Source organism: Hyaena hyaena, unplaced genomic scaffold, assembly GCF_003009895.1.
Source record: "Hyaena hyaena isolate Hyena2069 unplaced genomic scaffold, ASM300989v1 scaffold_0, whole genome shotgun sequence".
Classification (NCBI taxonomy): Eukaryota; Metazoa; Chordata; class Mammalia; order Carnivora; family Hyaenidae; genus Hyaena; species Hyaena hyaena.
This window is the reverse complement of record NW_024080632.1, coordinates 4,625,174-4,649,738: the sequence shown is the minus strand read 5'-3', so window position 1 is coordinate 4,649,738 and position 24,565 is coordinate 4,625,174. Positions and strand designations below refer to the sequence as shown.

Below are 24,565 nucleotides of genomic sequence, written 5' to 3'. Positions count from 1 at the left end.
GAAAGAAAGAAAGAAAGAAGGAAAGAAAGAAAGAAAGAAAGAAAGAAAGAAAGAAAGAAAGAAAGAAAGAAAGAAAGAAAGAAAGAAAGAAAGAAAGGCTGGCTTCCTACTGTCAGGAATAATTTATGTCATGGTCCTACTGGAGCAAAAAAAACTTCTAACATGGCACAGAGTCCCCACAATGTGTAAATACTATGACACTTCTGCACTCTAACAGCTGAACATATACCAGCAATTTAAAAGCAGAACATTTCATTTTATGTTAAAGGTTGAATTCTGTTTTTCTAGTTCAACAATTTCATAATAGGCCCTAGTTCATACTCTCCTATCTTACCATATCGAAGGCTAGGCAATCTAATACTCAAAATGAGAATAAACTACCAGAGGACCCAAATGTACCTTGGCTTTTATTTTGCTGTGTTTCACTGGAAGCTCAGAGGATTCAAAATGGATGGAACTGATCTCTGAGGTAATAAATACCAAGGTTAAATTTCTTTCCCAGGTAACACGGTCAACATATTAGCTGCTAGTTTAAGGTGGAATCAATACTATATACGTGCACCATTAAAAATTATACTTATTCTGGGGGCACCTGGGTGGCTCAGTCGGTTAAGTGTCCGACTTCTGCTCAGGTCATGATCTCACGGTTCTTGGGTTCGAGCCCTGTGTGGGGCTCTGTGCTGACAGCTCAGAGCCTGGAGCCTGTTTCAGATTCTGTATCTCCCTCTCTCTCTGACCCTCTCCTGGTCATGTGCTTTCTCTCTCTCTCAGAAATAAATAAAACACTAAAAAAAATTTTAAAAATTATACTTATTCTGATGGAACTAGAGTATACTATGCTAAGTGAAGTCAGTCAGAGAAGACAAATATATGATTTCATTCATATGTGATATTTAACAAACAAAACAGACGAACATAGGGGCAGAAAAGGAAAAATAAAATAAAAACAGAGGGAGGCAAATTAGAAGAGAGTCTTAAATACAGAGAATAAACTGGGGGTTGCTGGAGGGGTGGTTGGCTGGGGTGGGGGAAGGAATGGGCTAAATGGGTGATGGGTATTAAGGAAGATACTTGCTGTGATGAGCACTGTGTTATATGTAAGTTATAAATCACTAAATTCTACTCCTGAAGCCCACCTCCCCCCAAAAAAGTGTGTATATATACAAATATATACACACACTTAAACTCACCAACCGTGAGATTATGACCTGATCCAAAGTTGGATGCTCAATTGACTCAGCCGCCCAAGTGCCCCCAAAGGTCTATTTTAAATACATGAAGGTCAGGTCTTTGCTGTACAGAAACTGTATGGATATACATTTAATTGTTGGCTAAATATTTAGGAATGACTCAAATGTCAGATGCTAGTAGAACAGATAACTTGGGAAGTCCTTAAAAATTGACCTTAAGCTTTTCTAAACTTTTTTTGGTTCTGACAACAGCCATTCTAACTGGGGGGCAATTAAATATTTAGGAGTTAAAACAAAAGATTATCTGGGAGCCTTTTATAAACTATGCAATCTTAGAAACTACTCTTCAAGAATCTGGTTTAATGCATTTGGCTTGGAGTCTAGGAATCCACCTTTTAAAAAGTTCTCCAAGCATGTCTGGGAAGCATCTGACTTGAGCTCAGGTCACGATCTCACAGTTAGTGGGTTTGAGCCTCGCATCAGGCGCCTGGAGCCTGCTTCAAGTTCTGTGTCTTCCTCTCTCTCTCTCTGCCCTTCCCCTGGCTCATGCTCTGTCTTTCTCAAAATTAAATAAACATTAAAAAAATAAATAAGTTAAAAAAAGTTCTGCAAACACCAAAACAATAAAAAAAAAATAATTCCAAGAAGAAACCACCACCACCAAGCACAATAACTGTGGTCACAGATCCCATGAAGGGCTTGTTCAAAACAGCCTATTTTGTGCTGTTTCTTAGGTGTCAAGTATGCCAGCTCTAGGCCAAGAAGACCTCTTAAGTCCCCTAACACCTGAGAAATTTATTAAAGTTCTACATTTCATTGTTTTCATCAGAAACTGATCTCTATGAAAAGGCGGCATAGTCCCTAACAAAGCATCAAACCAAACTGGTGTTCCTGAACACCTGGCTTGTCTAGTGTCCTCTTAGCTAGAACCTCCTCAACATTATCTTGATCAATCCTCAGTTTAGTTAAGAAACTAAGAAGTAAAAGAAGTATTGGCCTAAGGAACCTCAATTAACGAAGACTTCTTTTAATCTGCTGTGTGACCCTGCTTTACACTTTTTGTTTGTAAGAGTCAATTTAGGATTCAATCTATTAGGAAGCACACATTCTAAGGAAGCAAAAGATTCAATTGGTATTTTTCAAACTAAGACATGATATTTTCCTTGGTCTACAGGCTTCTATGAATTTCAGACAGAGGGTTTTGTGTGTAAGGAGCAGGCAGTGCTATTCCTGATGATTGCACCCAGTAACATTTCCCTGATAGGCCGTGTCAATACCCTCAGGGCAAGTGGTAGTGGAAAATTCTTACTCTTGCCAAGGGGATGTGCTGCAATTTTTTCCTCTGAAAATTTTTTCCCTGTCTCTTGGGTTCTGATGGTGTAATAAAAGAATAAACTGTTAGAAATACCTTCCATTTGTTTAACCTCTGACACTTTTCAAAGTCAGCTCTTGGCTTCATAAGCCCAGCTCTTTAAACTGCTACCACAATAGGGATTCCTACTCTGAACAAAATCTCAATGTATACATTAACACTAGCTCACCAAGAATGCAAGTAAAAGTCAAAGGAAATTACTCTGCCACACTTTGGAAATGAACACAAGCTTTCTTTATCTTAAAACCTAGGAGCGAATATAACCCATGGTACTTAAACGATGTTTATTTACATCACTATGTCAAAAATAATTATTGACATTATTGACAGGAGCACCTGGCTGGTTCAGTCCAGTGGAGCATGTGACTCTTGATCTTGGGGTCATGAGTTCAAGCCCCCAAGTTGTATGCAGAGATTACAAAAATTAAAAATTAAAAAATAGTAATAATAAAAAATAAACTTAAATAAATAAATACTGATGGTTAAATCAGCATTATTCAGAAAAGGCCTTTTAATGAACTGGTTCTATGAAGGGGGGGAAAATCCACTTTACTGAGGCCAATTCCACCAGCTATGCAAGTCTTTTCTAAAAACCCATGGGGCGCCTGGGTGGCTCAGTCGGTTAAGCATCTGACTTTGACTCAGGTCATGATATCACAGTTCGAGAGTTCGAGCCCGATGTCAGGTTCTGCGCCTCCCCCTCTCTCTGCCCCTCCCCTGCTTGGGCTCTGTCTCTCAAAGATAAACATTAAAAAATTTTTTTTAAATAAATATATATAAGACAAATATCACATATAAGATATATATATGATCAGAAATTATCTCCAAAATATTGCTATTAGTTTTTAGTTTATCTCTTTAATATATTTTTTTAAATTTTATTTTATTTTAATGTTTATTTATTTTTGAGAGACAGAAAGAGCATGAGCAGGGGAGGAGCAGAGAAAGAGGGAGACACAGAATCCAAAGCAGGCTCCAGACCATGAGCTGTCAGCACAGAGCCTCATGTGGGGCTCAAACCCACAGACCAGGAGATCATGACCTGTGCCAAAGTCAGACGCCCAACCAAATGAGCTACCCAGGCACCCATAACCCTACTGTTTTTTAGTTTAAATGGCTCCTAAGAAAAGCAAGCTGTAATAGAATTAACCTAGATTACTTAAACATTTAACTATGACTTAAATATTTTCACTGTTTCTGATTTGAGTCAATTTTTTAGTCGGCAGAGTGAATAAAATTTCTCACTTGAGAAGCCCACTTGCCTTTCTCCAGGCCTCAGGGTAAGCAGGGAAGGAACATTACAAATCACCATAGCACACAAAGTTTGCTTCCAGTCTGTTTTCTGAAAGTATTATCTATGATGGGATCCATCTTTTTAAGATGCAAATGTAGGGATGCCTGGGTGGCTAAGCCGGCTAGGCTAGGCTACGTGTGGGACGCTTGATTGTGGCTCAGGTCACGGTCCCAGGGTAGTGGGATCAAGTCCCACGTAGGGGACCACTTAATAAGGTTCTCTCTCCCTCTGCCCTCTCCCCTGCTTGCACACCCTCACTCTTTCTCTTAAAAAAGGCGGGGAGAATGTGAGTGCCTGGGTGGCTCAGTTGGTTAAGTGTCAACTTCAGCTCAAGTCACGATCTCAGAGTTTTAAGATTGAGCCCTGTGTTGGGCTCCATACTGGGCTTGGAGCCTGCTTAAGATTCTCTCTCTCAAATACAGAGAACAAACTGAGAGTAGATGGGGGAGGGTGGGGGAGAGGGGAAAATGGGTGATGGGCACTGAAGAGGGCACTTGTTGGGATAAGCAGTGGGTGATGTAAGTTAATTTGACAATAAATTATTCTTTATATATATAAAGATTATCTCTCTCCTCCTACCCCTTCTCCCTCAACAAAACAAAACAAAACACACAAATGTTATAGGCTCTTATTTAAAATGTTTAAATACCTTCTTCCTCCTAGAACTGAGATCAAGTCACTATCTTAACAGTGGTTCATAGAACCTCCCAGGGCCCAGCTGCTGCTTGCTTCTTACCACTTTCCTCTCCCTTTAACTTCCAGCACAATGGTCTCCAATTCCTCAAAGTTCTTTCTGAGTCTTCAAACGCCCTCATCTCTGCCACCTTGCCCCGCCTTGCAAAGCAAGGCATTCTGCAAACTCCTATTTTAGGTTGGCATCCCTTTCAATGTGCCCACAGAGAGCTGTTTTTTTCTTTTCCTGACGCGCTCACATTCATGATAAGTCTTGTCATTATGACACAAAAAGCTGTCCGAGGCACACTCAGTCACTGTGTATTTCCTAGCCCAGAGCACTGTGCTGGCACACAGTGGGCGCCAGATAAACATCTGTCAACAAATAAAGTACTTGCATACATTATTTCCTTTAATAAACAAGCATCAGAGACAAAGAGAGGAACAATGAAGAGAGTCAGGACCAAAGAGATTCCAGACTTGGTTAAGCTGAATGAAGCAACAAGTTATTATTACTTAAATTCTACACTTAGACTAAAAACAAAAAAGAACATGTATGTGAAAAGATGAAGAGGGGCGCCTGGGTGGCTCAGTCAGTTAAGTGTCTAACTTCGGCTCAGGTCATGATCTCACGGTTTGTGGGTTCAAGTCCCTCGTCAGGCTCTGTGCTGACAGCTCAGAGCCTGGAGCCTGCTTCAGATTCTGTGTTTCCCTCTCTCTCTGACCCTCCCCTACTCACGCTGTCTGTCTCTCTCTCTCTCCCCCTCTCTCAGAAATAAATAAAACATTAAAAAAAAAAGAGAGAGAGAGAGAGAGAGATGGAGAGGAAAGAGAACATGTGAGAGCAGGGTTCTAGCTGGTAGAGCAATGAAGGTTGCCAAAGAAGTGTCCCTAGTCTCTAAAAGCAGAAGAGTATCTAGAATATCAACCAGATTCCATGTACATAACAGCATTTAAGTCTGGGCACCAAAGAAAACCATCAAGATGGTAAAGGGTTTAAAAATAATTCTATCAGCAGCTGACAGAGTTAGACCTAACTGGGAAATAAACTTTTAGCACCCCCCACACCGTCAGCACTCCAGACCCCCGCTCCATCCCCACTGCCGCCTGCTACTGGACAAGCTACAGAGGGTCCAAGTTCTGGTGAAGTTCCCTTCCATTTCTCTAAGGCAATGAATTACCTTCACCTACTTAACAAGGCCATCCTGGGAGGAATCATCAAACATCTGTGTGACTACAAAGTGAAAACTAACGTGGAGAAGAGATAAGTATATTTTAGCTATTAGTAAGGATTATTTTATAATAAAACTAAAACTGGCATAGCTGGTCCTAAGGAGCCAAGTTTCCAGTTACTGGAAGCAGTAGAGGATGCTCACCTGGTACACACTGCTGAAGCAGCCCATACTAAGCTCCCAGGACACAGCATCCGGCACACCCCCTGAGTTCTCTCATTATTACACAAGTAATGTCTGCTTTTAAAAGGTCAAAACCTGGGGCACCTGGGTGGCTTAGTCGGTTGAGCGTCTGACTTTCGCTTAGGTCACGATCTCGCGGTTCGTGGGTTCAAGCCCCGCGTCGGGCTCTGTGCTGACTGCCAGCTCAGAGCCTGGAGCCTGTTTCAGAATCTGTCACTCCCTCTCTCTCTGACCCTCCCCTGCTCACACTGTCTCTCTCTCTCTCTCTCTCTCTCTCTCTCTCTCTCCTGGAAATAAATAAAACATTTAAAAAAAATAAATAAATAAAAGGTCAAAACCCATTCCTTACTTCTCTCATCCAAATAAACACCAGCTGTTAAGCGTCTTTATCTACTACATATTTCTCTACGGACAATACTTATTAAAACTTTATTAAAGCAGAAACATAAACCTCTTCCATTTATATATACTTATCTTTCTTATGCTTTTTTAATGGCTGCACAGTAATCACACACTAAAATCTGGAGAATTCTTGGTTATTCTACACTAAGCACTGCCATTAAGGGCTTTATGGATTAAGAACCCATCAAGGTGTGATTCTCTTCATTATGTGTACAGATGAAGAAAAGGAGGCACAGAAAGCTCAGTGTTTATATCCACACCACACCACACACTACATCAGTCACTATTTTCACAGCCATCTAGGCATTTATAATTTTTCCCATTACAACGTCTATGCTGAATAGTTTTTGTGCACTGAGATTACTTCCAGAGGATAAATTCACAGAAGCAGAATTTTCCCACAAACCTATACTTCCCCCAAATTTACTTCCTGCCACTTAAAAAAAAATTTTTTTTAATGTTTTTCTTTTTTTTATTTCTGAGAGAAAGAGAGACAGCATGAACAGGGGAGGGTCAAAGAGAGAGGGAGGCATAGAATCTGAAGACAGGCTAGCTGTCAGCACAGAGCCTGACGCAAGGGCTCGAACCCATGAACCATGAGATCATGACCTGAGCCGAAGTCGGATGCTTTACTGGCTGAGCCACCCAGGCGCCCCTACTTCCTGCCACTTCTTAATACTCTCGCAATCTTACATTTTTCTAAACATTAGTAACAACAAGCACCTTTCCCCCCAAAATTCTCTTATCTTCAAGATCAAAGATGTTGTTAAAAATATCAACACCGTTCTACATTTTTACATAGTTAAATTTGGTGATCTTGACAGTTCTTTATCACACTTAGGAAATATGTTCCCTATACCACGTGGTTTCTTCTAAGTTTTCCAAAATCTTAATCAGTGACACGGATGGAGCTGGCACTTACTGGTAATGTGACTACCACTGAGTCATGGGGAATGAAGAGGAGGTAATTACAGAAATCAGGAAATGTCAGCCCCAGGAGATTCAAGTGGAGCTTCAAGATCAACTAGTCCACTGTGACCTGATGGTCAGAGAGACCTGAGTTCCTTATTTCTCATGGTTCCTCATGGTCTTAGCTACCCTAATGAATGAAGGGCCCTAGGTCTCAAAACTCTGTTTCTAGGGGTGCCTGGACGGCTCAGTCGGTTAAGTGTCCGACTTCAGCTCAGGTCATGATCTCATGGTTTGTAGGTTCAAGCCCCGCATCAGGCTCTGTGCTGACAGCTAGCTCAGAGCCTGGAGACTGCTTCAGATTCTTTGTCTCCCTCTCTCTCTGATCCTCCCCTGCTCACACACTCTCTCTCAGAATAAAATATTAAAAAAATTTTAAAAAGCTCTGTTTCTAATATATCTGGACTGATTTCTGTTAGACTATTTGCTCTTCTGGTTATATACAATTTCTTAGGATTAAGAACTTAAATTTCTGATTGTAAAACAGAACTATGACTTACAGAAAAACTAAGATCATGATTTCTACATTATTTGGATGCAGAGGCTCAGACCAATACCTCTAGCTAGCCCGGTTCTCCTACCCTCACCGCAAAACAATTCCATATGGGGGAAAGGCAAGACAGCAAACCTGCTCACCACCTTATTTGGTCATACATTTTTGCTTCTACTTCTCTGATCCATGTTTATCATTTTAGAGCATTTTGGTTTTTGTTTTTGTTCTTTTTGATAAGTAAATTCTCCTCCCAACATGGACTTCCACTCATGACCTCAAGATCAAGAGTCATATGCTCTATCAAAGAGCCAGCCAGGCACCCCACATTTATCATTTTAGAGACAAGTAAAAACTATTTAATAATGTTCCAGCAATACTATGTCAACTGCTTAACAAGACAATATTTTACTCAATTACATCACTTAACTGTACTTCACTGCCCCATTTTTATTGAGATCAACTACAGATCACATGTACAACATAATGATCTGATATATGCACAAATTGCAAAAATATTACTACAATTAGTTAACATCCATCAGCTCATATAAGTTACCATTTTTTCCCTTGCAGTAAGAGCTACTTTTAGCAGCTTTCAAATATACAATATAGTTGTGTTAACTACAGTCATCAGGCCGGGTATTATGTCCCCTCAACACTTGTTTTCTAACTGGAATTTAGCACCTTTCTGCCACCTTCACCCAATTTCCTCAACCCCTGTCCCTGGCAAACACCAATCTGATCTGCTTAGATTTTTTTTTAAAATTCTACATATAAATGAGATCACACAATAAGTGTCTTTCTCTGATTTATTTCACTGGGCATAACACCTCAAGTCCATACATGTTGCAAATGGCAGGATTTCCTTTCTTCTTATGATGGAATTAATATTCCACTGCATATATAACACATTTTCCTTACCCATTCATCCATCAACAGACATTTAGTTTGTTTCCATGTCTTGCCTCCTGTAAATAGTGCTGCAAGTAACATGGGGGTACAGATACTTCCCTGGGATAATGATTCCCTTTCCTTCAGATATATACCCAGAAATGGAATTGCAGGATCATATGGAGTACGTACTTTTAAAAACCATATAGCTAGATCTTAAGGTGGATTTCTGCAGAGAAGGGCAAATGAAGCCCCCTGAAACTACTTGCAAGATTTTGAATGGGTCTTTGGTGAGATTTCATCAATTCTCAAAGGGACTGTGATCCAGAAACGATTAAGAACTACTGTGCTAGAGCTGCTTCTCAAAATGTGGTCCACCGAAGAGCTTGGTAGAAATGCTGAATAACCAGGCCCCATTCCAGACCTACAGAACCAAAATCTGCACTTTAACAAAATCCCCATACACATGAAGCTAGAGAAACATTGCTCTAAGCAGCTGGCCAAATCCGAAGACCTGTTTGTGTTTGTTTTTATAAAAGCCCTCAAGAATTTTTTTACATTTTTAAAGGCTTAAAGAAAAAAAAAAAAGAGTTTTCTACAAACTGGGCCTCACAAAGTCTCAAATATTCACTAAAAGACTCTGTAGGGGTGCCTGGGGGAGGGGGAGCTCAATTGGTTAAGCGTCCAACTTAGGCTCAGGTCATGATCTCAAGGTTCATGGGTTCAGGCCCCGTGTGAGGCTCTGTACTGACCGCTCAGAGCCTAGAGCCTGCTTCGGATTCTGTGTCTCCCTCTCTCTCTGCTCTTCCCCTGCTCGCATGCGGTCTCTCAAAAATGAATAAATGTTAAAAAAAATAAATATATAAAATAAAGAGGCTCTGTGTACGTACGTGTACACACACACACACACACACACACACACACACACACACGTCTGCCACAACCCCTCTGTTCTACAGCACAGAATTGGTCAGTTGGGCATCTGTGTTAGGGAGCTTGGCAGTTCTGGATTAAGTGTTTGCTGACTGTTCAGACAGACTACTCCAATCCTTTTTTTTCTTCTAAAAGAAAAAATACACCTGGACTCAGCCCAAGTTAAAAATGATAAGTCCACGTTATCAGAATCAGACATCTTTTACAGCCAGAAAGCTCCTTTAAAAAGTCTACTCCAATTACTCAATTCTGCAGAGGTTAATCTGTCAGGCATCATGCAGAATTAGAATAATAATCTGGGTTCTTCCGTGAATCAGTCATCTTTGTAGTTTACAACTTTGTCTTTTCTTCCCCTCAACTGCGTTGTTGTTACTAATATCATGATTGTACAACTATCAAAAGTGAAATTTTTTTTTTTTTAATATTTTTATTTATTTCTAGGAGAGAGAGAGACAGCGTGAGCAGGGGAGGGTCAGAGAGAGAGGGAGACACAGACTCCGAAACAGGCTCCAGGCTCTGAGCTGGCAGTCAGCACAGAGCCCGACGCGGGGCTCGAACCCACGAACCGCGAGATCATGACCTAAGCGAAAGTCGGACGCTTAACCGACTAAGCCACCCAGGCGCCCCAAAAGTGAAATTTTTATTACTATAAATATTTAGTTTCCAAGTTTAAGGATTAGTTTTTTTATTGACTAAATCCCAAAACTGTTGGCACTACTGAACTTTGACTTATCATTTTAAGAAATATAAAATCTCACCTGAAGCTAAAATGCAATTTCATGTTAAGAATGTGTTGTTTCTATCATTTACATAATCTTAAAATAGGATTTGCTCCAGAGTATACCACAGGACAGAAATCATCTAAAGGTATTTATATTTTTGTACTATTCGCCAGCCAACTTCCGGTTACCAAGATACATTGTTTTTAAACAATGGACTGGAGAGTCAATAGATAACCAACTCTGCAGGCATACACTGGGACCCCCAAAATTCTAAAGCTAAAAATTTTATGACTATCATAGCTTAAATCATTTCGATAAGATTAGCAGATAATACACAAAGCTTCAAACAACTGTGGCTTCAGAAGATGAAATGTGGGTAGCTGTCTCCTAATTTTTTTTGCCAAAGCAATTTTATCTGGCTCCTATATTCTAGATACCTCTAAGGTTTACATAGCATTTGCTATGCATGCTTACACAATGTCTCCTTGGGAAGGTTATTAGCTGGTACAGCAACATCTGAAATTTAATTTCCTCAATTCCTACATCTCCCCCTCAAAATACCTTTTGGTCCAGCCCAACCTTCAGACAGAAAGTTCAGCAAAACCACTCAATAGTCTCCCAAAAACTAGCAGAAAGAACTTTATCACCTGAATTTAGGAGATGTTCCTTACATCCAAAAAATGACTACAAAAAGGGTCTCTTTGTACAAGTATTCAAATAGTAACTCCATATTTGCTGTTTGTTATCTTCAAAATATTTCACAGTATTCCCCAGTTCTTTCAAGTCAGCAAAGAACTCCTCAGACTAATTTCATAATTCAAAGTATAAAGGCTACCAAGTATAGAAGCACAATTCATGCCATTTATCCCTTCAGGCTATGTAGATAGAAAGACCACCTGCCAAGAGATAATTACATGTACACCTAGAATTCATTTCTATAGTTTCACAGAACCAAATTATTGGGCTAAATGACAAATGACAGAGTCAATGAGATTACTCACCTAATGAAGTAGAAGTTAAAAAGCCTCAACATGTATATTTTTAAAGTTTTAATAAACACATTTATCTGGCTCAGGTTAAGCTGCCACAGTAAGTTCCTCCTAAATGTGCCACACAATTCATTGTAAATGTCTGAGAATTACAGTCCACCCATTCAATGACCCATTGCTTCTAGTAATTCAGCAAAACTATCATTTCTAATTTGAATATAAATATACAACCACCCTGAAAAGTCACCAAACAGACCAAACAAAAATATACTGACAACCTAAAAGTTAAATTATGATCGGGTTTCAACAGAAGATAATCTACAAAAGCCACAGGTAACACCAGACTTTGTTGACAGAAGACGGTTTTCCCCTTATCATCAGGAACAAGACAAAGATGTCTGCTCTTGCCACTTTTATTCGATATTCTACTGGAAACTAGCTGGGGCAATTACACAAGAAAAAGAAATAAAAGGCACCCATATTGGAAAGATGCAAAAAAAATATTTGTTTGCAGATGATATCTTTTATATACAGAAAATCTTTTTTTTTTTTTTTTTTTTGTAAGTCTATTTATTTTTGAAAGGAGGGAGCAGAGAGAGGAGACATAGTATCTGAAGCAGACGCCAGGCTCTGAGCTGTCAGCAGAGTCCAACATGGGGCTTGAGCCCATGAATGGGGAGATCACGACCTGAGCCAAAGTCAGATGTTTAACCAACTGAGGTACCCAGGCACCCCTATATAAAGAAAATCTTAAGCAGCTCCTGAAACACTACTAGGATTCCAGTAACATTGCAAAGTATTAAAGTAATACACAAAAATCAATTATATGTTAGCAAAGAAAAATCTGAAAATGAAATTGAGACAATTCCAATTATACATACTTCCCAAACAAAAAAAGCATAAAATACTTAGAAACAAGAGAAGTATAAGATCTGTACACAGTAAACAACAGAACGCTAAATTAAAGATTAAATAAATGGAAAGACACCCTATGATTACCAAGTAGCACTTTCCTGAGCTGGAAGATTTAATGCTGTTGATAGCCATATTCCCCAAACCAATCTATACAATCAGCATAATTTGTATCAAAAATCCCAAGTTTTTGTTTTGAAGCTAATCTTAAAATTTATATGGAAATGCAAGAGACCCAGTATAGCCCAACCATGGAGAAAAATAACAAAACTAGAGGACTCAAACTCAATGATGCCAAAAGTTACTATAGAGCTACAGTAACAAACAGTGCGGTACTGGCCTAAGGACAGACACATAATAGATCAATGGAATGGTAGTCAATTTGTAATAGAAAATGTGGTCCACTGATTTTTGATAGCTGCTTTTTTTTTATGTTTATTTTTGAGAGAGGGATTGTGGGAGCAGGGGAGGAGCAGAGAGAGAAAGAGAGGGAGACAGAATCCCAAGCAAGCTCACGCCCTCAGGCAGAGCCCAATGTGGGGATCAAACTCACAAACCGTCAGATCATGACCTGAGCCGAAGTCAGATACTTAATCGACTGAGCCACCTGAGCGCCTCTGTGGTCCACTCATTTTTGACAAGGGTGCCAGAAGAATTCAGTGACTAAGTCTTTTCCACAAATGGTGCGGAGACAACATCATCATCCACATGCACAAGCTGGATGCCTACACTTCACACCATACACAAAACCTCTGTGACCTTAGGCAATGGTACCTTTTATAGGACACCAAAAGCACAAGCAACAAAAGAAAAAAAACTGATGAATGGGACTTTATCAAAATTAAAAATGCTTTTTCTACAAAGGACACCAAGAAAGTAAAAAGAAAATCTACAGCATGGAAAAAATTCCTGCAAACTGTATCTGGTAAGATAGGACGTATAAAAAAAAAAACTTACAGATTAAAAAGACAACCCAGTTACAATGGACATGGATTTGAAAACACATTTCTCCAAAGACAACATACTATAGAAAATAAGCACAGGACAAGATGCTCAACCTCTTCTGGAAATTAGGGAAGCAGTCACTTCATAGCTAGAACTACCAAAAAAAAAAAAAAAAAAAAAAAAAAAGGCAGTTAACAAGTGCTGGTGAGAATGTGCAGATTGAATTTGTAGATGTCGCTAGTGGGAATGGAAAATGATGCAGCTACTTGGGATTAACAGTTTGGAAGTTGCTCAAAATGTTAAACACAGAGGAATCGTCTGCCCTAGCAGTTCCATGGCTAGCTGTATACCTAAGACAGTGAAAGTGTATGTTTAACACATAAACTCGCACACAAATATTCATAGCAGCATTATTCATTAGCCTAAAAGGAGAAACAGCCCAGATGTCTGTGAACTGATGAATAAAATGTGATACACCCAAATAATGGAATATTCAGCCATAAAAAGCAATACATTATATACATGAATGAAATATGTAATCCATGCTACAACATGATTTTTTTTTTTTTTTTTTGAGAGAGGGAGAGATTGATTGACTGATTGATTGATTGATTCTAAAGCAGGCTCCATACCAGCAAGGAGCCCAACATGGTAAGTTTAAAAATACTGTGGGGCATCTGGGTGACTCAGTCGATTGAGCATCTGACTCTTGATTTTGGCTCAGGTAATGATCCCCCCAGTTATGGGGATCCATGCTGAGTGTGGAGCCTGCTTAGGATTCTCTCCTTCTGTGCCTCTCCCTCCCTTCATGCTCTTAAAGAGAAAAAAAAAATGGTGACCTGGACCTTCAACCAATCAAAACAGGACTGATATACCTGCTGTGTGTACACTAAATACACTGTATATTCTCCAGCAAATGAACTACAGAAGACAGAGCAATAAACCACAAAGATTCTGTTTCCTCAACTGTAAATCGGGAATCACAGTACACACCTACTGAGTAGCTGATGGTTAAGAACCAAACACTTGGAACCATTTGCAGTAGCGGCACACACGCTAAGTTTAGCTATTAGTGACCGTGTGCATATAGACTTCCAATTATCTGCTCTGTACAGAAGTTGGAAAATAACCATGTTTACATTAGGTGAACCTACCACATACTTCTGATTTCAAGTTTCATTTATTATTCACATGTTCAGCAGAAGAGTACAATGGGTGACCATTCCGCCCTTAAGCTGCTCACTGCCTAGTGGGATGATGATAGTATTTAATAAAATGTTTGCATCTCTCTAAAACTAGCAATCACCTCTGTTCTGCATCCCCCAGAATGGTCAAAATTCAACACGAGTAGCATACAAGAGGCCAATGTTCAAGCACGCACATGTTTGTTTGTTTTAAACAATTCACGCACAGTGGGGGGAAGAGCTGGAAGGAAAAAGTGTTAAACTATGAGAACTGTTAGCACTCCCCACTAAGGATTTAGAAATAGGTGAAGGCAGACTAGGTTTAAGGGTGTGTATCGCTTACAACTGTTACTAGTAAGTATATTCACCTAAGATGAGGGAATTAAATTCATCTTTTAAAATTAAACCAATTGTTTCCTGAAGAGTGAAAAAAAGGGAGTCATTGCCAGAAGCTGGAAGAAGGGGGTAAAGGGCAGTAATTGTTCACTGGGAACAAAGTCTCAGTTTGGTAAGATGAAAAGAGATCTGGAGAAGGAAGGTGGTGATGGGTGCACAACAATGTGAATTTGCTTAATGCCACTGAACGGGACACTTAAGAACAGTTAAAATGGTAAACCTTGTATTATGTATTTTACCACAACGTTAGCAAATAAAGGACACTCCAGTAGACTGGTGATCTTAGGGTCACACACTGAATCAATCATATTTGTCCTTCCTAAACCATCAAACACAACATACAAAACACTACCTAACAGGAAATGAAACTTCACATTGGGCAAGAAGAGTGAGGCAGATCAGGGCTTATAACCGAAACTTTGCAGTGGTGATGCACAGTGGACAAGTTAATAAATTACATAAAATCTGCTTAAATTTCTAAAAAAGGCCAGGAAAGTTTGGTGGTACTGAAAACTGAAAAGAGGCATGTATGGCTAGAGCACGGAGTGGCATAAGATGAAATCACAGAAGCAAGCAGAAGCCATATGATGCCACATCTCAGGTGAAAAAGCACTTATATTTCAGGTGCAATCAGGAACCCACCGAAGAATTTTAGCAGAGGAGTAAACAATAGGTCCTTAGGGAATTGCCCTGGCTCCTATGTGGAGAAAGGACCAGAATAAAGTGAGTGAAAAAGGAGGCCAGAGCCCAGTTAGGACACAAAGACAGTCCCAGGGAGAGCTGGTGACTGAAGAAACAGTAGTTCATAAATTTGGGTGTTTTGAAAACAAAATCAACTGGTCTTCGAGAATGAGAGGTAAAGACCAAGATGACTCCCAAGTTTCTCTCAGCTAATTAGATGGTTAGAGTGACATACTGTGACAGAAAGCCTGGACTGGACTAAGAGGAAAAGATAAATCAAAAGAGAAGCTGGCTTTTATTTCTTCAAAGGGGAAGACGCCTTGAGGCTCAAAGTTATAGCTCCCTCTGACGCTGTTTATCACTGCCATCTACTGATGCAAACTCAGGATAAACGCTTTGGTCATAATTTCTAACTTTTCATATAGATTCTATATACTAAAATAGCCTAACAAGCACACAAATTCTTAAAATATTTTTAGTTTGAGGAGCTAACATTGTATTACCAGATTAAACTGGAGAAATGGAAAACACACAAAGTCAAATGGAATATCATACACAAATTTAGGCGGTGTTATCTGCAACTGCACCCACCACATTTGTTATTTCTCAGAAGACAAACTATCTTCTTCTGATGTCTCCTTCCCCAGCTACTAGCACCATCACCATTCAGTTACCTAAGCTAGAAATCTGGCCAGTGGCTCCAACTCTGCATGCTAAGCCCAGTCAGTGACACATACCCATATGATTATTAAAACCTGTCACTTTGCATCAAAATCTGACACTCATTTGTCAAACTACAATGACCATAATTCCATGCTCAAGGGAGATTCAGTTATTTTGGGTTAGGACCTAGTAAAAACTTTAAAGAGTATCCCCACATGATTCTGATGTGCATCTCTGCTTAAGAACTACTACTCATAAACTCAAAATCTTTCCCTCATCATTCTTAATACTACAGCTCTCGTTATCTCTTGGTCTCATTACCTCTGGCCTACACTATCAAAATAGCCTACCTCCAGCCTTCCCCATTCTGATCTATTCCCTGTATCACAGCCAGAATTCTCTAATTCATATTTCTGCCCTAAAATCCACTGTGACAAATGGCAAAATGTGAATGAAGTTTGCCGATGAGACAAAAGTTTTGTATCAATCTCCTGATTTTGATAACTCTACTGGATCTATACTAAGAAAATGCCCCTGATTTTATAAACACTCTAGTACTGAGGATTAAAGAGGCATCATGTCTACGATGTACTCTCAAGGAACTCAGACAAAAATGCATGAATATATACAGACTGAAAGAGGATAATGCACTTGTGATAAAATATTAACACGTGGAACATCTGGGTAAAAGCTATGTGGGAACTGTGTTACTATTTTTGCAATATTCTTATATCAAAATAAGTTTAAAAAATGCAACGGGGCAGTGCCTGGCTGGTTCAGCCAATGAAGCATGGAACTCTTGATCTCAGGGTCGTTGAGTTTGAGCCCCATGTTGGTCGCAGACGTTACGCAATAAATAATCAACCAATCAATCAATTAATCAATCCAGGGGCACTTGGGTGGCTCAGTCAGTTAAGTGTCCAACTCTTGATTTTGGCTCAGGTCATGATCTCACATTTGTTGAGTTCCAGCCTGACATCATCCTGTATTGGTATTCTTTCTGCCCTTCCCCTGCTCATGCTCTCTCTCTCTCAAAAACAAACAAACAAACCCCAAAAATCAAATGGCCCACTTCATTCTGAGCTGTACTTCTGTTTGCATATAGGTAACCCTGCTCTTTCCCTGGAATAAAGAAAAATTATGGATGAGAGAATACCTGTGACAAGGCAACTTCCTTTCAGAGGCCAAAACTACAGAACACAGGCCAAGAGATGTAGCATGTTGAATCCTCTTCATTAAAAGGAAAAAGACAATGACGACAAAGAACAACTTCACCACAAGCCAGTGTAAAGCATTACTGAGACAACTCATAAAAAGAAACTGAGGACTGTTGACCCTTGAACATCATGGGTTTGAACCCCACAGTTCTACCTACATGTATGGATTGTTTACAACATAGTCTTATAAATGTATTTTCTCTTCCTTATGATTTTAACATTTTTCCTCTAGCTTACTTTAAGAGCGTAATATATAAAATACGTACAAAATACGTGTTGACTATGTTCCGCATAAGGCCAAAAGTAGGCTACTAGTAGTTAAGTTTTCGGGAAGTCAAAAATTACACATGAATTCTTGAGTGCCCCAACTCCTGAGTTGTTCAAGGGTCAACTGGTAAAAAGTATTCTGAGCTAAGAAAAGAGTGAAAAACCAGGACAACGTGAATAATCCAATATTGTATCTCCAACAAAAAGCCTAGACTGGACTATTATTGGTTCTAGGCATCCTGGGCTGCCTAAAAACATGGCACCAATCTTGAGCAATGAGGATACGAATCCCTTTAAGATCTGTAGAGAGCTCTGGCGTTGTACTGGATTCACAAACTCTTTGAAGCCCACCCACAGAACCCAGGCTGAGAAACTTGGCTCTGAGTTTTGTAAAAATCTTCTAAAGCAGAATTCTTTAGAGCCATGAAATTACTCTTAACCATCTACTTAGTTTGACAGTTACAAGTGTGACTAAACATTGTGTCAAGAATACAGAAAAAACTATGTAGCCCTTAACTAGTAAATTGCTCACTACAACTAAGTGTCAAATTGAGATTAAATTCACTATTTCGCTAGTGCTAGTATTCTACCATGGACCAAAAGTAGTAAGTACAATAGTTCAAAACACTGTTTACAACAAACCTTATCAATACAACACAAGGGAGGTGTCAAACACCTCGAAGTAAGTACACAGAACACTTGATTTGTTTGGAAAGCACCAAAACCCGTTAATATAATCAATACATATGAGCATAATTTTTAAAACACTTAATTATGAGCTTTGATTTTAGTATATGTGCTGCCGAAGTGAGCACAATTATGAGCTTTGAGAAACGGATTGCATTTAGATATACAATCTAGGGTAAGACAACAATGACAAACTCAACTCACCAGCAATTTCTACAATATCACCAGGAACTATATCTTTAGCTTTAATCCGCTGTACACTCTTTCTGTCCTGTCGATATACTTTGCCCATTTCAGGCTCATATTCCTTAAGGGCTTCAATAGCATTCTCAGCATTTCTTTCCTATAAAAAAGATAAAAGCAGTAAACATATACCCACCATCGCAAATTAGTACTTTAGCCCAAAGAATCAAATTTCGGACTTCTCAACTTAAAAAAAAAAAAAAAAAAAAAAAAAAAAAAAAAAAAAAAAAAAAAAAAAAAAAAAAAAAAAAAAAAAAAAAAAAAAAAAAAAGACACTAGAGATGCACATTCGTGATATTTGTCAACAATACATTTTATAAGATGATAAACACTAGGCTCTTAGGATTCTGTGCTAGAAAGTGAAGAAGCCAAGTACCTGAAGAAGGATAAGGAAATAAAACCACAGGGAAAGCAGACACAGAACGTGTCATCCCCAAGCCCAGTATGTAACATGGCCCTCACCTCCAGCCGTAGCCACACCACTGAAATCAATCCTGTCTCACGTGAAAGATGCTGGTCTAGGGCTGGACCACTTAGGGTCACTGCAGGCTTTTTGCTTAATAGCTATGTGATTGTGTACGAGTCATACAACACACAGGTTTGGTGCCTACAAAGCTTAGACACCAATGCTACTACCTCAAGCACTGTAAGGATTAACAAACTATTTAGACTGTGTTTTGGCACACAATACACGCAACAGGTGATGAATTAAAAAAATCAAGTTACATCTCACAAATTCTAGATCTTTCTACAGTAGTGAAAGACCAATAAATGGCTGGAGTCTCAGAGAACTGCCAGCCCTATACCTTATTTACTGTAATACCGCATATGAACATATCAAAACTCAGTCACACAATTTTTCTTTCCAAATTTTGAGATGAAAGATACAGAAATCAAAATGTAAAAAAAAAAAAAAAAAAGCTACAGGAAAGTTCCTTTAAGGAAAAAAAAAAAAGAAAGAAAAGCACATGTGTCAAATTTGTCTTCTCTCGTTTTGGAGACTAAGCAATCAGAAGTAAAGGAGCAAATCTACACAGTGCAGACCCAGGGGGGCTATTCAGTGCACAAAGGAGAAGATTCACTTTTCGCCTTCTGATATAAAGCTCAATTTAACCTTTACTTGGATAGAATTTACGCACAATACCATGTGATCTCATTTTTTACCTTACTATAAGAATTATGGTCTGTAGTGAAAAATCCTGAAACTTGCTTAAAATGAATTGAGAGGACTCAAAACTGAAAGCTAATAGCATAGCTCTCACTTTTTTTTTTTTTAATGTATGCATCCCTAAAAAAGTACAGAAAATGTTAAATTTGGGGACCTCATGATAAAAGTAATTTCAACCCCATATCAGATCTGCTTAAAGAATGATTATATGCATCACCTTAAAACAGAAATCCTAGAACATTTAACCCTAAATTAAGTGTCACTGCTATAAGGTCCTTAGGTTCAAATGCTACTGATAGTGTAGAAAGAATAAATTCTCAGCACTGCTGCTACTCAATTAGTCAAATCTGAAATTATTTTGCAGGACTACCCCTTCCCATTTATTCACTGTGGCAGTTTTAATTCCTTTTCCCCTTCCTTCAAGGTCGTGTCAGGTAGAGGTTAAGAAACATCCCAAGAGCACTGTATTTTACTTCTACTAAAAATTAGCAAAGGTACATATAAACTAGAAGCGTTAAAGATAAACTGTCTCAGACCCCAAAGACAAAGATGGCTATTAAAGTTACTTTAAAAGCCTTTCCTTCAACTCAAACAATCAAAAGGATTATTTAGAACATAGGGGTGAAAAGGGAAACAAAAGATCTCCGATTCAAATAGGCTGTATCGAGCATTCACTTTGGCAACATATATACTAAAATTGGAACAAATCTTGGTTTCTCTATAGTTCCCAACCACTTGTCACCTTCTGTAAGAAGCCTTCTTCGATGACACTAGCCAGCAGTTATGTGCCCCCCTCCCACCTCCCAATACTACCTTGCACTGGATTTCTACTTTCCCTTACTTTGAGAAGGCAAGCACACTTCAGTATTGCTCATACCATTCTGTATACTATGTAAATGAGATTAAGACCTAAAAATGTTATTTTTAAAACCAAGATAAATATAAAAGTCATGTAAAAACTAGTGTAAAATTTTACTCTGGAATTCGGATCAGACTGAGCCTGGATTCAAATCCCAGATAGTCCATGTACTTACTACCTGTATGGCCTTTAAGAAGTCACTTAATCACTGTGAACCTTAACGTCACATCTGTCAAATGTGATTATCATTTGCCTTACAAGATCACTGTAACAATGACATGGCAATGTATGTAAAGTATCTATCTCGTAACTGGCAGTTATTATTTAATAGGAATATATACATATTATTAGCCTGAGAAAGGCAATCTAATGCCATGTCTTGTTTCTCTCACCTACACTATTCACAAGATCATTTCTACTTAAATATAAACAATTTTAGACAAAATTAAAATTAAGAGGAATATAGCACCATTAAAAATTTCCTTCAAGTAGGCCATCTTTTTTGTATGACCCCATTACATAAAGACCTTCATTAAAAGATCAGTAGTTTAAATTCTAACAGGACAAAGTATGTTTATAAAACGTTTCCACTTTAATTAAGAATGTAGATCCACTCGGGTTTAGTCCTCAAAGGGGTGATTATATCCATACTTAAATATCAATACTTAAAATGAATTTGAAGTATTAGTCTCAGAGACTATTAAAATATATCCAAAAAACAACAACAAAAATCAAACACTTCAACAGTCCTAGGAAGTTGGAAGTCCTCAAAGTAGGCACCTACAGAACAGTAATTACAAAAAGTGGGATGGCAGGAATCCCATTATGTTATGATTCTATAAACTTGCTTCCATTCTGTGAATCAGAAAAGCCTGGACAACTGAGGGAAAAAAGCCACAAGCATGCTGTGAAGGGAAAACAATTTATACAGCTAAATACACACAACAACAACAACACAAGGAGATAAAAATGACGTTGAGGTTATGAAATTTTTCACAGGAAGTAGCTAGGAAATATAAAGACAGATACTGGATCTCAAATTTCCTGGTTTCTCTTAAGTAGCTTCCTCTCATCCATTATTTTTAACTCCATGCTACTATGAAGGATGGGCAATTTTAACAGCAAATTATATACACACAGCAGAGGTCTAAAATGTTGCCATTAAATAAACAGACAAGAGACAAAACACATGTAGACTCTCCAGAGAGATTTTTTTAGTTAACATATAAAGAAAAAAAAAAACAGATTAACACAGTTTAACTCACATAAATTGCTAAAATCTAGCACTGCTTAATTTTGCTTACCTGCCACACACCCACAATTGCATTGGCTACTAATATAAGTAAAATTACAAAGGGTTCTACAAAGGCTGTAATTGTTTCTTCACCTTCTTCAAACCAAGCCAAAACCTAGAAGAGAAATGGCATGGGTTAGAACCGTAATGTGTTTTTAGGCTTAGTGCCACTTTACACCAGAAGTGGCGAGCACTAAAGGAATTGCAATATACCAAGTCTGTTCTTACCACCCTAGAAACAAATGGTGGCAAAATGTAAGGACATAAACAACTGGCTTATGTCTCTTGTTCACAGTAATTCTTGAGAATCGAAACTATACAACTTCTTAATACTCTTCAAAAGCTAATTTTTCACAGAATAATTGTTTTAAAATCCAAATAAAATACTTTCTGGGAATTAAATCCCAGTCACTTTACATGGATATATTCAGAAGTAAAATTTAAATTATTGATTTTGTTACAATAAAAGCCAATCATCTACAACTTTGTTGATTTGCTTAATATTCCTATCAAATATACCCATAGACATAAACTCATAGTAAAAAATACCATGAGGGACACCAGGGTGGCTCAGTCAGTTAAGCGTCTGACTCTTGATTTCAGCTCAGGCCATGATCTTACGGTTGTGAGATTGGGCCCCACACTGGGTCTGTGTTTAGCGTGGAGTCTAAGTCTAGTTAAGATTCTCTCTCTGCCTCTGTCCCTCCCCGCATCTCAACAAAAACAAAACAAAAACACTGGTCACAGACTCAAAATTTTAGAGTGCAAAAACTGATAATATCCCAGTTATTTTCAGTGGTTCTATTATAGGCCGCCTCATAATACTCAAGGTTGTTCTGATCAGGATTTTGAAGGTTATCCTCCATATGACATTTAGCATAGCAACAGCACCTCAGAGATGACAGAAGTCCAAAAACGTTATTTATAACTGGACACAAAACAATGCCCCAAGAAAAATGAGCAGAAAGTTAATTTCTAGCTCACACAACCATAACCTTGTCAGGACATAAAAGCTACACGTTAAGAAAGCCACAATAAACTTCCTAACTGAGCAATCTTAAGGTGGTAGGAGAACCCAACACAAATCTTTAATAATAACATAGTGAAAGAGCCACCTAAATGGTTAAAAACTAATTTTTGTAAAACACTACCAATCCAGAAAGGATGGCAAACCTATCTAATATTCAATCTGGGAAATAAGATTTGCCTTTTAACATTGCTTAACGTGTTCCCATATTTCACATAAAAAACCCTTTTCTTTAAAAGATCTATGTAGTCAACAATGAAGGCGCTGGTTTTGATACTTTTTAATACTGTCAGGATTCGTGGCAAGAATGAAAGCATTTATGTTTACACTTAGCAGAATACTATAAAGTGAGCTTTTACACAAATAGGAAACATAGTAAACAACCAGAGAGATAAATAAGGCAAGGCCCAACATGAATTTTGCAAGTAAGATAGGGAGATAGGGGAATGATGAACAAGAAATATCAACCTGAGCAGGAAAAAACCCCAGGAGATACCAGGACCAGGTTCTGATAGGTCCCAGTGACCACTGACAGCTAGTGAGAGAACCAGGGCAGGCAGAAAACCAGAATGAATATAAATGTTGCCACAAGCTTTCAACAGGGCATTCCTGGTGTTAAGGTCAGGCCGAGAGCCAAAATGAAAACTTCTCTAGGAAGTTATAAATTTTGATAGATGCAAGATCACAGCTGCTCTGATACTAGCCTTTCAAACATTTGCCAAGGAGAGCATATCAGAAATAAGAAACTTAATTAGCTCTTGGAGAAAAATCGCTCAACTTGAAGAGTAACTAGGACCTTTCCAAAGGTCAGTGAGGCATTAGCAACTGTAAGATAAGCTTCACACCTTGTTAAAAAGGGTATGAACTTCCCTCTTGGCAGCTAGTCCTGAGGAACAAACTTAAAGCAATATCCCCTAACAGCTGGAGCAAAGGAGACAGGGCTATCAGACCAAATCTCTACTTTTCAAGAAATGTGTGGTTCCTCTGCCCAAGTAGTATTCATCAATTACATAAAAATCCTAATTTACACAATGCAGTAACCTTTTCTTCCACTATAGGATTTTAAATGTTTATGTGTAAGATACCCAGGCATTCATAATTATTTGAAGGTTCTATAAGTATCTTAATTACTGTTTGATGAGAAACTTTACAGGGCAAATTCTCCAGGTGGAAGGTTGGTGCCGAACCTACTTATAAGAGACAACCCTCAATTTCCTGAATACTTTTTAAAATCTGTTTTGAAACCACAAATAACCCAAACAATTAAATGCTACACCCCAAAGTGACGATCAACCCATATTTCATTAACTAGTAGGAACCAATCTAGATGATCAGGTTCAGATCATATTATGCAGTCCTTCATGGTTTGTGCTATTGTAAAGCAAACTTCCAGTGTATGTGGGATGCTGCTGCTGACAAATGAAAGATCCCATGAGATGTGGAAGGGAGTGAAGAGAAGCGTGTGGCACAGGCATCTTTCATTTTGGTGAAAGATGCCTTATTAACATTATACCACAGTTGGTTCATAATTACAGTTTATCCCAAGTTATACAAATGTTTATATGGGGGAGAATGTTCCTAAAAATCTTTGCTAAGAACAGGTGATCATAAACAATTATCTATTTATATTGCCTGTATTCACCACTGTATCCCCAGGGGCCTAGAAGAGTCTCTGGTACA

General features: G+C 38.5%; 1 protein-coding gene across 2 annotated transcripts in view; it reads right to left on the bottom strand.

The window, feature by feature from the left end:
- Window positions 1-24,565, bottom strand: part of ATP2A2 (ATPase sarcoplasmic/endoplasmic reticulum Ca2+ transporting 2) — a 59,963-nt gene that overhangs the window by 27,865 nt on the left and 7,533 nt on the right. For both annotated transcript variants that reach the window (XR_005530588.1, XM_039245169.1), the window contains exons 4-5: window positions 21,869-21,973; window positions 18,499-18,637 (exon numbers count right to left, since the gene is read on the bottom strand). Coding sequence is in view for 1 of the 2 variants with exons in the window: in XM_039245169.1 (XP_039101100.1) it covers window positions 18,499-18,637; window positions 21,869-21,973 (244 nt within the window). In the remaining variant the exon portion in view is untranslated. The remainder of the gene's footprint in view (window positions 1-18,498; window positions 18,638-21,868; window positions 21,974-24,565) is intronic.